The following is a 13,359-nucleotide window of genomic DNA, read 5'->3' as shown; positions in this document are numbered from 1 at the left end:
GAACACTTCTGTTATTGCCTTAAGGGGGGGGGGGACTCTGTTTCCTCAAAAGAAACTCTAAAACTCATGCTTGTTATTGTTCTGGGTAAAAATATTTTTGTTTTGGTTTGTGGCATGGTTTGGGTGTGGTTTTTTTAGCTTTAACATCTGGCAGGGCTGTAGTTATTACTGTTTTTTATAGCATGCTCATTTTAAAGCAGTTAATATCAAATAAACTATTCTATAGAAATTTGATTATATATGTAAATGTTTTGTTAAATGCTTCCATGGAAATTGCTTATTTACTGGAGAGATGAAGTTTGTATTTTTCATGAGGCTTTTTTAATATGGGATTATAACTAGAAACTGATACCATTCTCTCTTCCTATTTCAGACTAGAAGATGAATAATCTTTCCTTTAGTGAACTGTGTTGTCTGTTCTGTTGTCCACCATGCCCAGGGAAAATTGCTTCCAAACTGGCATTCTTACCTCCTGATCCTACGTACACACTGATTTGCGATGAGAGTGGTAGTTGCTGGACTCTACATCTCTCAGAGCGAGCAGACTGGCAGTATTCTTCTAGAGAAAAAGATGCCATCGAGTGTTTCATGACTAGAACAAGTAAAGGTAACAGGATTGCCTGTATGTTTGTGCGTTGCTCGCTTAATGCCAAGTATACTTTGCTCTTCTCACATGGAAATGCTGTTGACCTAGGTCAGATGAGCAGCTTTTATATAGGACTGGGTTCACGGATTAATTGCAACATATTCTCATATGATTATTCTGGATATGGTGCAAGTTCTGGGAAGCCAACAGAGAAGAATCTGTATGCTGACATTGATGCTGCTTGGGTGGCTCTTAGAACAAGGTAAGACATCTGTGGATAAGTGAAGGGGGGGGGAACGCAAGTGATGCAAAGGCAATCACCACTTCCCAGAGGCAGACTGATGCCTAGCCAGTCTCTAAGCAACAGCTACCTTGGAAAGATTAACCTCCAGTTTTATTGCTGAGTGTGATGTCATATGCCACGGACTATCCTTTTGGTCAATTTGGGCCAGCTGTCCTGGTTTTGTCCCCTCTCAACCTCTTGCTCCACCTCCCCAATCTATTCACTGGACGGGGGGGGTTGGCAGCAGAAGAGTGAGAAACTGAGAAGGCCTTGACATTGCATGAGCACTGTTCAGCTATAGCTAAAACATTGGTGTGTTATCAGCACTGCTTTAGTCCTAAATCTAAAACACAGCACCATACAAGCTGCTGTGAAGAAAGTTAACTCCATCTCAGCCAGACCCAGTACAATTTTCCAGCATGCTTTCCAAATGGTTGTACTTAATCTGTACTGGCAGTTTAAATAGAAATACTGTATTTTAGGATTAGATTAATGGATTCATATCAAAGCTGGTTGGTGGTGTTTTATACTGAAGGCATTGTCAATATTTAGCAGAATTATTATATAGTGCTGATGTACTAGAGAAATTGAAATATACACTAATAAATTTCATTCCATTTCAGTCTTACTTGAATGATTAGAAGATAATCCTTATTTATCACCGTTTGGGATCTCCTCAGTTGGAAGTCTCAGAAGAGAAGAAAAACCTATAATAATTGATTGCCCAGTAACTGAGCCACTAGTTTGTGGGTGAGAGAAAAAGGCAAATCTGTTCTTCAGATGCATCTATTGCCTATGTTTTGTAGGGAGGGGTAGTAGAAAGGGGACCCTGGCAAGACTACCAAAATTTTGTTGTAGCGTTCTGGTCACCTTTGTTTCAGAATTCAGACTAGCAGCTACAGCCTCTAGTTTTAGAGAGATTAAATGGTAAGTTAAAAGGCTGTAGAGGCATTTTCCAATAAACGTAAGAAGCCCAAGCACCAAATAAATATAGTACTGAACACCCACTACTTAAATTTGAGAGCATTTTTTTCACCATGGCTTATTCCATTTAAAAACAAAAATTCTTCTTGTTTTACAAATGCCCAAACTACAAAAAGATTATTTTTGAAAATACTATGTGACCATAAGAACAGATGTTCACAAAATTACCATCATATTGCATATTTAGCAATAGAAAAGCTGTGAAAAACTGAATTTTAATATTGTTCAGCTTATTATGGTTGGATCATCACAACTTGAGTATTCTGTTTAATATTATCAGGGCTGTGACTTAGTGTAGGGGCGTGTGTAGAGATTGTGCAAATCTTGGGGCCTGGTTGTCACAGTGAATTTTGAACTTGTCCCATGTAACTTTAACTATTTCTCTGTTACTTTAGAGGGGATTCTCCATTTTCTGGGTTTTAAGTAAACACATTGTCTTGAATTTTTATTACATTATAACAAGGGCTTGATGCTTCCTTTTTAAAGCATATATTTTAATCATATATTAAACCTCATACAACCAGAGGGGGCAGGTATTCAGCCTCAGATGTTATTCTAAAACACTTGTTCTGTGTAGTTAGGCTAGTTTTGGCATTTCTCTTGATTATAGTAGAAAGTTGGTATATAACTAGACATCTCCTCCATAAACAAAAGAGCTACAACAGGTGCATTGGTGACTGTGGTCTGTAGTTGACAGGTTATCTGGAAGATAGCTACTTGATGAAAGACCCAGTAACATTGGCTGCAAACAATGTTATGTTTTTGGTCAATGTGGAAAACAATCAATTGCTTATACATATCAGCAAAACAGAAGCAAAGTAGATGATTGTTGTGGTTTAACCCGGCAGGCAGCTAAACACCACACAGCTGTTTGCTCACCCCCACCCCACCCCCAGTGGGATGGGGGAGAGAATTGGGGAGGGGGAGGTAAAATTTGTGGGTTGAGATAAAGACAGTTTAATAGGACAGAAAAGGAAGGGAAAATAATAATAAAAGAATATACAAAGCAAGTGATGCACAGTGCAATTGCTCACCACCTGCTGACCGATGCCCAGCCAGTCCCTGAGCAGTGGCCTCCCCCCTGCCAGCTTTCCCTAGTTTATGTACTGAGCATGACATCACATGGTATGGAATATCCCTTTGGCCAGTTTGGGTCAGCTGTCCTGGCTGTGCCCCCTCCCAGCTTCTTGCTGGCAGGGCATGGGAAGCTGAGAAGTCCTTGACTAGTGTAAGCACTACTTAACACACTGATGTTTTAGTTGTTGCTATCAACATTATTCTCATACTAAATCCAAAACACAGTACTATACTAGCTACTAGGAAGAAAATGAACTCTATCCCAGCCGAAACCAGGACAATGATGAAGCTTAATTGCTTGTTTACATCAGTTTACAGGCTCTGTTATATGAAATAATTAGTAATTATCATATTCCCCCCAAATAATGTCTGATTGAAAACATTAAAGGAAATGAGATTGCAAGTTGAATTCTCCTCTGTATTTCAATAATCCATAGTATATCTTCCCCAATCAAATAAGATTATTGATCAGAATAATATCACATCTGAATATGCTCTTAATACATTTCATTGGAATATGCCCTTTTCTGAAGAGCTTTGGGGGGGGAACGACTCTAAATACATGCTCTGTATATTTGCTTTTCCCTTTCCAATTCAGGAATGACTTCACCTCAAGCACATCTATTGCCTGCGTTTGTTTTTGTGTCAAAAACTTCTTTAGAAATATGTAATAGGGTGTGTAAAGCTGGGATTGTTCTGCTCAATTTTTAATTTTTTTCATTAATTAAAAAGAGGTTGGTACTACTGGCTTTCCCTGTGCTACTTTCAGCAACTTTCCAACTGGTAGACCTGGTCTTGTCTTTGTATGTGAATATTGAATGGAGAGGGGACAAATCTAGCATGTGACTCTGGGTATACTGGCTCCTATAGTTCGGTTACCAGTCCATGGTATTCTCTTGAGCCCTGAAACACAGTGCTCAGCTGTGTTTAAATACTTGATTAAAATGTGGACCAAAATATAGCCTTTGAGCATTTGCTGCAATATTGATTCTTTTTTTCTAGCGTAGCCTGTTTTGTCAGTATTGCAATGATTGACATCATAAGTGTTGATTATGTAGTGTTCTGCAAAAACAAATCTGTGGATTGTTTGCTGGATGGACATAAATATTAACTGTCACTCTTCCTTTCTTCAGGATGTCTTGTAATTCTGAGGCCCTGTTTAAGTGACCAATACTGATGTCACTTTTTTTCTCTTGTGTGGTGGGTTGACCTTCGTTGGCTGCCAGGTGCTCACTAAGCTGTTCTATTACTCCCTCTCCATCAACAGGACCAAAGGAGAAAATACAATGAAAAGCTCGTGGTTGAGATAAGGACAGGGAGATCACTCGGTAATTACTGTCACAGGCAAAACAGACTCTGGCTTGGGGTAGATTAAATTTAATTTATTGCTAATTAAACAGAGTAGAATAATGAGAAATAAGAACAAACCTAAAAACACATTCCCCCCCACCCCCTCCCTTCTTCCCGAGCTCAACTTTACCTCCTAAACTTCTAATTCCTCCCCCCCAAGCAGTGCAGGGGAATGGGGGTTGGGGTCAGTTCATAACGTTTCGTCTCTGCCGCTCCTTCCTCCTCACACTCTTCCCCTGCTCAAGTGTGGGGTCCCTCCCATGGGATGCAGTCCTCCATGAACTTTTCCAACGTGGGTCCTTCCCATGGGATGCAGTTCTTTACAAACTGCTCCAGTATGGGTCCTTTCCATGGGGTGCAGTCCTTCAGGAATGGACTGTTCTAGTGTGGTTACCCCCTGGGGCCACAGTTCTTGCCAGAAAAGCTGCTCCTGCACGGGCTCCTCTCCACCACAGGGTCCTGCCAGGAGCCTGCTCCAGCATGGGCTCTCCACAGGCTGCAGCTTCCTTTAGGGCACATCTGCATTCTCTGGTGTGGGGTCCTCCATGGGCTGCAGGGTGGATATCTGCTCCACTGTTAACCTCCATGGGCTGTAGGGGGACAGCCTGCTTCATGATGGTCTTCTCCATGGGCTGCAGGGGAATCTCTGCTCGGGCACCTGTAGCACCTTCTCCCCCTCCTTCACTGACCTTGGTGTCTGCATAGTTGTTTCTCTCAAATATTCTCATTCATCTCTCCCAGCTGCTGTTGTGCAGTGTTTTTTACCCTTTCTTAAATATGTTACCACAGAGATGCTACCATATCATCATTGAGGCAATAAGTTAATCACACAATCTTTACAAACTTCACTTCAATCAACAAAAAGAATTCCCCACACTAAAATCAAAACATCATCATAACACTGACAAAGGTGGACAATTTACACGCGCTCCACCCCTCGTCCCTTCACCACAATTATTCTGCTCTCTAGCAATGTTCAGCCCATGTTTTGCCTGTTGCCTTTCTCTACTATTCTTATCTCAAATTCCTTATGCCCCATGTTGGGTGCCAGAAAGCACTGGCTGTCAGGTGCCTACCAAGCCACTCTATCACTCCCCCTCTTCAGGGGGAGAAAATAAGATGAAAAACTCATGGGTTGAGATAAAGGCAGTTTAATCAAGAAAAGCAAAGGCCGCACGAGCTGGAGGAGGAAGGAGTGGTAGAGACAATGCATGAGGAGCTGACCCTAACCCCCATTCCTTGTCCCCCTGTGCTACTCGGCAGGAGGAGGTAGAGAAATCAGGAGTGAAGTTGAGCCTGGGAAGAAGGGAGGGGTGGGGGGTAGGTGTTTTAAGATTTGGTTTTATTTCTCGTTATCCTACTCTGATTTGATTGGTAATAAATCAATTTCCCCAAGTTGAGTCTGTTTTGTCTGTGATGGTAATTGCTGAGTGATCTCTCCCTGTCCTTATCTTGACCCATGAGCCTTTTGTCGTATTTTTCTCCCCCTGTCCAGCTGAGGAGGGGGAGCGATAGAGCGGCTTGGTGGACACCTGGTGTCCAGCCAGGGTCAACCTACCACAGTAAGCACCACTCAGCAGTAGCCAAATCATTGGTGTGTTATTGACACTGTTCTAGCTACAAATACAAAGCACGGGGCTATGAGGGCTGCTATGGGGGAAGTTAACTCCATCCCAGCCAGACCCAATACATTTTGATTTGATGCTTCTTAATTTGCCAGCAAGTTGGCTGACCTGGTAAGAAAGGCTTTAAACTAGGAACTGTGGGGGAGGCAGAGAGTTATCAGCGGCTCTGTGTGGGAGTGATGGACAGGATTGACAAGTAAAGAGCTGGAGGGGATGTGAATGAAAGAGAATCGTAATCAACAAAACAGAGCTTAAGTGGGATCATCTCCTGCGTTTGCATGTAAGCAAGGAAGTGCCTACAAGGCACTATTATGGGGAATACCCCCCTCACACACACGTTCTGGGAAATCAGCGTGCGTGGTGCCTCTCTGAAGTGCCTATATGCTAATGCACGCAGCATAGGGAATAAACACAAGGAATTAGAGTTCTGTGTGCAGTTGCCAAGACTACAATCTTGCTAAGATCACGAAGACGTGGCGGGATGGCTCTCATAACTAGAGTGCTGCAATGGAAGGATACAGGCTCTTTAGGAAAGATGGACTGGGAAGACGAGGAGGTGGAGTTGCCCTTTATGTGAGAGAACAGCTAGAATGTATGGAACTCTGTCTAGGGATGGATGATGAGCAACGTGAGAGCTTATGGATGAGGACTAAAGAGCAGACCCATATGGGTGACATTGTAGTGGGTGTCTGCTAAAGGCTGTCTGATCAGGAAGAACAAGTGGATCCATCCTTCTACAGACAGCTAGGAGCAGCCTCACCTTCACAGGCCCTGGCCCTCACGGGGGACTTCAACCACCTTGATATCTGCTGGAGGGACAACACAGTAGGGCATAAGCAATCCAGGAGGTTCCTGGAGTTCATCAATGACAACTTTCTGACCCAAGTGATAGAGAAGTATCATGGTTTAACCCTGATATCCAGCTAAGCACCACACAACTGCTCACTCACTCCCCCATAAGTGTGGACTTATCCATGTACCAGAGCCCCTTAGGGGTGTACCTGCTCCAGCGTGGACTTATTCATGGGCCACAGTCTCTTCAGGGGTATACCTGCTGAGGCCTGGACTTATCCATGGCCACAGATGCTTCAAGGTGTACCTGCTCCCGCATGGACTTATCCAGAGATCATAGTCCCTTTGACTCGAGTTCACACTGGAGTTCCAGCCTGTCCAGTACAGCAGCACAGAAACAACAGGGATGCCCTGGCCATCTGCCAGCCCAGGTGCATCGCCATTGCTGTTATCAAAATGTTCCCAGGCACAGCAGAGTAAGATGATAAGCATTACAGCAAACATCAGCCACAGTACAGCAACAGCAGCAGTACAGCAAACAGCAGCAAAAAGCAGCCACTAACAAGCACTAGACTCTAATATACAGTGAGGCGAGGAAGCCCCATGGCAAGTACAAGAACATGCAAATTAATACCTAAACAGCTATAACAGCTATAAATTCAGTCTAGCACACTGCAATAAAATCTGTTATTTCAAACCCTTTGAGACTCATGTTGGGCACCAAAATGACTGTTGTGGTTTAACCCTGGTAGGCAGCTAAGCACCACACAGCTGCTCACTCACTCCCCCCACAGTGGGATGGGGGAGAGAATCAGAATAGTAAAAGTGTGAAAACTCATGGGTTCAGATAAAGACAGTTTAATAGGTAAAGCAAAAGCTGCATGCATAAGCAAAGCAAAACAAGGAATTAATTCACTACTTCCCATCGGCAGGCAGGTGTTCAGCCATTTCCAGGAAAGCAGGGCTTCATCACATGGAATGGTTACTTGGGAATACAGATACCATAACTCCAAACATCCCCCCTTCCTCCATCTTTCCCCCGGAATTTATTGCTGAGCATGACGTCATATGGTATGGAATATCCCTTTGGTCAGTTGGGGTCAGCTGTCCCAGCTGTGTCTTTTCCCAACTTCTTGTGCACCCCCAGCCTACTTGCTGGTGGGGCAGTGTGAGAAGCAGAAAAGGCCTTGATACTGCGTAAGCACTGTTCAGCAATAACTAAAACATCAGTGTATTATCAACACTGTTTTCATCGCAAATCCAAAACATAGCACCATATGAGCTACTATGAAGACATTTAATTCTATTCCAGCCAAAACCAGTACAAAGAGCCAACAAGGAGAGGTGCTTTGCTGGACCTCATACTCACCAACAAGGAGGGGTTCGTTGAGGATGTGAAGGCTGAAGGCAGCCTCGGCTGCAGTGGCCATGAGATGGTGAACCATACAAAGGGTGGAAGCAGGGACAGGTAACCTGGGAGGAATACAGAGACACTGCCTGAGCCTGCAGAGAAGCAGTTAGGAAAGCCAAAGCCCACATGGAGTTGAATCTGAGAAGGGATGTCAAAGGCAACCAGAAGGGCTTCTGTAAGTACATAGGTGACAAAAGGAAGACTAGGGAACATGTGGGCCTGCTGCTGAATGAAGCAGGAGACCTGGTTACACAGGACATGGAAAAGACCCAAATGCCTTCTTTGCCTCAGTCTTTACAAATAAGACTGGTCTTCAGGAATCCCAGGCCCAGTGGGAAAGGTTGGAGCCAGGAAGACATACCCTTGGTGGAAGACGACCCGATTAGACAATACTTAAGCAAATTGTACATACATAAGTGCATGAGCCCTGACGGGATGCACGCACAAGTGATGCAGCCTGTTCCAATGCTTGACAAACCTTTTGGTGAAGAAATTTTTCCTAATATCCAATAGAAACCTCCCCTGGCACAACTTGAGGCCATTTCCTCTCGTCCTATCGCTAGTTACTTGGGAGAAGAGACCGACACCCACCTCGCTACAACCTCCTTTCAGGTAGTTGTAGAGTGCGATAAGGTCTCCCCTCAGCCTCCTCTTCTCCAAGCTAAACAACCACAGTTCTCTCAGCTGCTCCTCATAAGACTTGTGCTCTGCACCCTTCACCAGCCTTGTTGCCCTTCTCTGGACACGCTCCAGCACCTCAGTGTCCTTCTTGTAGTGAGGGGCCCAAAACTGAACACAGTATTTGAGGTGCGGCCTCACCAGTGCCGAGTACAGGGGCACGATCACTCCCCTACTTCTGCTGGCCACACTATTTCTGATACAGGCCAGGATGCCATTGGCCTTCTTGGCCGCCTGGGCACACTGCTGGCTCATATTCAGCCGGCTGTCGACCAACACCCCCAGGTCCTTTTCCGCCAGGCAGCTTTCCAGCCACTCTTCCCCAAGCCTGTAGCGTTGCATGGGGTTGTTGTGGCCGAAGTGCAGGACCCGGCACTTGGCCTTGTTGAATCTCATACAGTTGGCCTCGGCCCATCGATCCAGCCTGTCCAGGTCCCTCTGCAGAGCCTTCCTACCCTCGAGCAGATCAACGCTCCTGCCCAACTTGGTGTTGTCTGCAAACTTACTGAGGGTGCCCTCAATCCCCTCATCCAGATCATTGATAAAGATATTGAACAAGACCGGCCCCAAAACTGAGCCCTGGGGAACACTGCTCGTGACCGGCCGCCAACTGGATGTAACTCCATTCACCACAACTCTCTGGGCCCGGCCGTCCAGCCAGTTTTTGACCCAGCGCAGAGTACACCTGTCTAAGCCGTGAGCCACCAGCTTCTCTAGGAGAATGCTGTGGGAGACGGTGTCAAAGGCCTTACTGAAGTCCAGGTAGACCACATCCACAGCCTTTCCCTCATCCACTAGGCGGGTCACCTGGTCATAGAAGGAGATCAGGTTGGTCAAGCAGGACCTGCCTTTCATGAAACCATGCTGACTGGGCCTGATCACCTGGGTGTCCTGTACATGCCGCGTGATAGCACTCAAGATGATCTGCTCCATAATCTTCCCCGGCACCGAGGTCAAGCTGACAGGCCTGTAGTTCCCCGGATCCTCCTTCCGGCCCTTCTTGTAGATGGGCATCACATTTGCTAACCTCCGGGCAACTGGGACCTCCCTGGTTAGCCAGGACTGCTGATAAAGGGTTGAAAGTGGCTTGGTGAGCACTTCTGCCAGCTCCCTCAGTACCCTTGGGTAGATCCCATCTGGCCCCATAGACTTGTGTGTGTCTAAGTGGCGTAGCAGGTCGCTAACCATTTCCCCTTGGATTATGGGGACTTCATTCTGCTCCTCATCCTTGTCTTCCAGCTCAGGGGGCTGGGTACCCTGAGGATAACTGGTCTGCCTGTTAAAGACTGAGGCAAAGAAGGCATTAAGTACCTCAGCCTTTTCCTCAGCCTTTGTCACTATGCTTCCCCCTGCATCCAATAAAGGATGGAGATTCTCCTTAGCCCTCCTTTTGTTGCTAATGTATTTATAGAAACATTTTTTATTGTCTTTTACTGCACTAGCCATATTAAGTTCTAGTTGGGCTTTGGCCCTTCTAATTTTCTCCCTGCATAACCTCACGACATCCTTGTAGTCCTCCTGAGTTGCCTGCCCCTTCTTCCAAAGGTCATGAACTCTCCTTTTTCCCCTGAGTTCCAGCCAAAGCTCTCTGTTCAGCCAGGACGGTCTTCTTCCCCGCTGGCTCGTCTTTCGACACATGGGGACAGCCTGCTCCTGCACCTTTAAGATTTCCTTCTTGAAGAATGTCCAGCCTTCCTGGACTCTTTTGCCCTTCAGGACTGCCTCCCAAGGGACTCTGTCAACCAGTCTCCTAAACAGGCCAAAGTCTGCCCTCCGGAAGTCCAAGGTAGCAGTTCTGCTAAACCCCCTCCTTACTTCTCCAAGAATCGAAAACTCTATCATTTCGTTATTGCTATGCCCAAGACGGTCTCCAACCACCACATCACCCACAAGTCCTTCTCTGTTTGCAAACAACAGGTCCAGCGGGGCGCCTTCCCTAGTTGGCTCACTCACCAGCTGTGTCAGGAAGTTATCTTCCACACACTCCAGGAACCTCCTAGACTGTTTCCTCTCCACTGTATTGTATTTCCAGCAGAGATCTGGTAAGTTCAAGTCCCCCACGAGAACAAGGGCTAGCGATCGTGAGACTTCTCCCAGCTGCTTATAGAATATTTCACCTGCCTCTTCATCCTAGTTGAGTGGTCTATAACAGACTCCTGCCATGATATGTGCCTTGTTGGCCTTTCCCCTGATTCTTACCCATAAACACTTAACCCTATCGTCACCATCATTAAGCTCTAGACAATCGTAGAATCATAGAATCATTAAGGTTGGAAAAGACCTCTAAGATCATCGAGTCCAACTGTCAACCCAACACCACCATGCCCACTAAACCATGTCCCTAAGCGCCTCATCTACACGTCTTTTAAATACTTCCAGGGATGGTGACTCAACCACTTCCCTGGGCAGCCTGTTCCAACGTTTAACCACTCTTTCAGTAAAGAAATTTTTCCTCACGTCCAATCTAAACCTCCCCTGGCGCAACTTGAGGCCATTTCCTCTCGTCCTATCGCTAGTTACTTGGGAGAAGAGACCGACACCCACCTCGCTACAACCTCCTTTCAGGTAGTTGTAGAGCGCGATAAGGTCTCCCCTGAGCCTCCTCTTCTCCAGACGAAACAGTCCCAGTTCCCTCAGCCCCTCCTCATAAGACTTGTTCTCCAGACCCTTCACCAGCTTCGTTGCCCTTCTCTGGACACGCTCCAGCACAATCAAACACTCCCTAATATACGGGGCTACCCCACTGCCTCTCCTTCCTTGCCTATCCCTTCTGAAGAGTTTATAGTCATCCATTGCAGCACTCCAGTTGTACGAGTCGTCCCACCGTGTTTCCGTGATGGCAGTTATATCATAGTTTTCCCGCTGCACAATGGCTTCCATATGGAGGACAAGGAAGTCATCAGGAGTAGTCAGCATGGATTCACCAAGGGGAAGTCATGCTTGACCAACTTGATAACCTTCTATGATGAAATGAATGGCTTGGTAGATGAGGGCACAGCAGTGGATATTGTGTACCTAGACTTCAGGAAGGCATTTAACACTGTCTCTCCTAAGATCCTCATAGACAAGCTGTTGAAGCATGGGCTGGATAGCAAAACGGCCGGGCCCAGAGGGTGGTTATCAGTGTGTCCTGGTTTCAGCAGAGATAGAGTTAATTTCCTTCCTAGTAGCTGGTACAGTGCTGTGTTTTAGATTTAGGAGGAGAACAAAGTTGATAACACACCGATGTTTTAGTTGTTGCTAGGTAGTACTTACACTAGTCAAGGACTTTTCAGCTTCCCATGCTCTACCGACTGAGAAGGCTGGGGGTGCACAAGAAGCTGGGAGGGGGCGCAGCCAGGACAGCTGACCCAAACTGGCCAAAGGGATATTCCATACCATGTGATGTCATGCTCAGTACATAAACTGGGGAAAGCTGGCGGAGGGGGGGCACTGCTGAGGGACTGGCTGGACATTGGTCGGCGGGTGGTGAGCAATTGCACTGTGCATCACTTGCTTTGTATATTATTCTCATTATTATTACTTTATTATTATTGTTATTATTATTTTATTTCAATTATTAAACTGTTTTTATCTCAACCCACGAGTTTTTTCTCACTTGTGCTCTTCCAATTCTCTCCCCCATCCCACCAGTGGGGGTGGGGGAGTGAGCAAGTGGCTGTGTGGTGCTCAGTTGCTGACTGAGGTTAAACCATGACAGTCCTTTTTGGCGCCCAACGTGGGGCTCGAAGGGTTTGAGATAATAACAGATTAACCAGAGCGTATGAAGGAATTTATATCTGTTAACAATTGTGGGTCACAATGTTGGTTCCTCTGTTCCCGATATTGTTTTGTCTAAGCTGCATCGTGCTCGGTTTTTTGCTGTACATGTTAAAGATTGGTGTTGGTTTTTGCAGTTTGCTGTGGTCTGCAGTGATTGGTGATGTTTCGCTTGTGAGGTTTATTTTTAAAACACTGACCTTGAGCTTAAGTTGGTATCTGAGTTTCATACTGAAGCCATTACTGTACTTTGGATACCACTTCGTGGAGACAACTAGCAATTACAGTTCTTCCTCTGAGAGTTTTTCTATGGAGGAAATACAGAATGGCAGCATCGCTACCTTCTTCTGTGATGTTTCCTCCTTCATTACAGTAACTTTTCAGTATCTTGAACATCCTTGGGTAGTTAAGATACTTCTATTGGTATTTCTTTGGAATATTGTTTCGGTTTTGTCTAAGGTTAATAAGCAATTTAAGAATATCATCCAGAGATCTGCCCCAAGGCTGAATAATTATGAGTGGCAGGGTGTGTGGGACAAGATGGGCAAGTACCTAGGACAACGGGCACCCCCAGTGTTTTGGAACTTCACCCCTGAGCAAGTGCAGAATCCTGAAAAGTTAGTAGAATATTTGGACAAAGTATGCTGTCACCCTGGCAACTCCAGAGAGATGCAGATCATTGCAACGTGCTGGGGCCTGGCCCATGCCTACGAGCCCTGTTCAACACCATTCAGTACCCTCAAAGGGAAGAGAAGGTCTCTGGATCTGACGATAAAACGACACACCCTGCGGCCACTCTGACCACGGCGACAGG

General features: G+C 45.7%; 1 protein-coding gene and 1 long non-coding RNA gene across 2 annotated transcripts in view; one reads left to right on the top strand and one right to left on the bottom strand.

The window, feature by feature from the left end:
- Nucleotides 1–8,162, bottom strand: part of LOC143172119 (uncharacterized) — a 56,354-nt gene extending 48,192 nt beyond the window's left edge. Inside the window, exon 1 of the long non-coding RNA XR_012997296.1 lies at nt 8,067–8,162. This is a non-coding gene — a long non-coding RNA (uncharacterized LOC143172119). The remainder of the gene's footprint in view (nt 1–8,066) is intronic.
- LOC143172118 (alpha/beta hydrolase domain-containing protein 17B-like) overlaps nt 1–13,359 on the top strand; it is a 30,309-nt gene that overhangs the window by 7,292 nt on the left and 9,658 nt on the right. The window contains exon 2 of the mRNA XM_076361378.1: nt 374–848. Within this exon, the coding sequence (XP_076217493.1) occupies nt 382–848 (467 nt within the window). The 5' untranslated portion in view covers nt 374–381. The remainder of the gene's footprint in view (nt 1–373; nt 849–13,359) is intronic.

Source organism: Aptenodytes patagonicus, chromosome W (assembly GCF_965638725.1).
Source record: "Aptenodytes patagonicus chromosome W, bAptPat1.pri.cur, whole genome shotgun sequence".
Taxonomy (NCBI): Eukaryota; Metazoa; Chordata; class Aves; order Sphenisciformes; family Spheniscidae; genus Aptenodytes; species Aptenodytes patagonicus.
The sequence above is the reverse complement of the archived record's forward strand: the minus strand, read 5'-3'. Positions and strand labels throughout refer to the sequence as shown.